The sequence below is a fragment of the Nicotiana tabacum genome, chromosome 11, assembly GCF_000715075.1.
Source record: "Nicotiana tabacum cultivar K326 chromosome 11, ASM71507v2, whole genome shotgun sequence".
In the NCBI taxonomy this organism is placed as follows: Eukaryota; Viridiplantae; Streptophyta; class Magnoliopsida; order Solanales; family Solanaceae; genus Nicotiana; species Nicotiana tabacum.
This window is the reverse complement of record NC_134090.1, coordinates 31,642,703-31,643,884: the sequence shown is the minus strand read 5'-3', so window position 1 is coordinate 31,643,884 and position 1,182 is coordinate 31,642,703. Positions and strand designations below refer to the sequence as shown.

General features: G+C 36.5%; 1 protein-coding gene across 1 annotated transcript; it reads left to right on the top strand.

Annotated features, from left to right (window-relative positions):
* Nucleotides 1-575: 575 nt before the first annotated feature.
* On the top strand, nucleotides 576-923 carry LOC142165790 (uncharacterized). The gene has a single exon (XM_075224163.1). It carries the CDS (start codon nucleotides 576-578, stop codon nucleotides 921-923), a length of 348 nt encoding a protein of 115 aa, XP_075080264.1.
* The last annotated feature ends 259 nt before the right edge of the window (nucleotides 924-1,182 follow it).

Genomic DNA, 1,182 nt, shown 5'->3' with positions numbered 1-1,182 from the left:
AAGAACAAATTACCTTTTGATGATATTTTGCTTCATTTTGGGACGAATATTATCTCTAGTTATTTTTGTTGTAAGACCCCACAGGTTGAGTCTATTTATCACACGTTTATGAATGGAGATATTGTCGTTATATTATGGAAGATATTTGGTAGCCCACTAGGTGTTAGATGGGATAATATTCCAATCAGAGCTATACTGATTAGATGGTGGAGGACTAGTCCCAAAAATAGCATTCATAAGATGCTCTTACAAATCATACTAATGGTTATTTGTTGGAAAATATGGAAAACTAGATATGGAGTAAGGCATGGCGATACCAGGTATTCAATAAGGAGAATTATTTATCAAGTCCTCACTCAGCTTAGATGGAGTTTATCCAAAACAAAAGTAAACAAGAACTGGTCAGCAGATTTGTTTTACATTTGTGATCAAATAATGCAACTTTCTCCCAGAATTGAATGACATGGGAGAAGCCTACCTCTTCGCGGATCAAGCTGAACACAGATGGAAGCAAAACAAAAGAGGGTTTGGCATGAGCTCGAGGGATTTGCAGGAATGTCAATGGTACTTTAATCATGGCCTTTTCTCCTCCTCTTGGAACTTGCAGCAGCAATGTCGCAAAAGCCAAAACAGTTCTAATTGGCTTGACATGGTGTAACGAAAATGATTTTTTTAACATTATTATTGAAGGTAATTCTTTACTAATCATCAACATGCTAAAGGGTAGCATTAAATCACCATGGCATGTGTTGGAAATAGTTTTGAAAACTCAGGAACTTGCTAGAATGGCTAACTGTTCATTCCAACATTCTTTTAGAGAAGCCAATCAAGTAGCTGATGCATTAGCCAAGTGGAGCATAGAAAATATTGACAAAATGTTGGACTCCAGTATTGATCTACCACTAAGAGCTAGGGGATTATAAGGGTGGCAATTTGAGTACAAATCCATCTAACCCGCCCAACCCGCCCAGAGATTAATGGGTTGGGTTACAAATATTTTAGCTTATGGGTCAATTTGGGTTGAGCCCAAGTTAACCCATTATATTTTATAGCCCATTCTGACCCATTAAGCAGCCCAAATACAACCCATGAAACTCACCCAAAATAAAATGTATCTCAACCCAACTTATATAGAAATTTATTTAGTTGCCTCAATTTTACTTCTTTTTTTTTTGTATTTTT

Bases quoted from the DNA above. Each gene is read 5' to 3' on its own strand.
- LOC142165790 (XM_075224163.1), top strand. From the start codon at position 576: ATGGCCTTTTCTCCTCCTCTTGGAACTTGCAGCAGCAATGTCGCAAAA.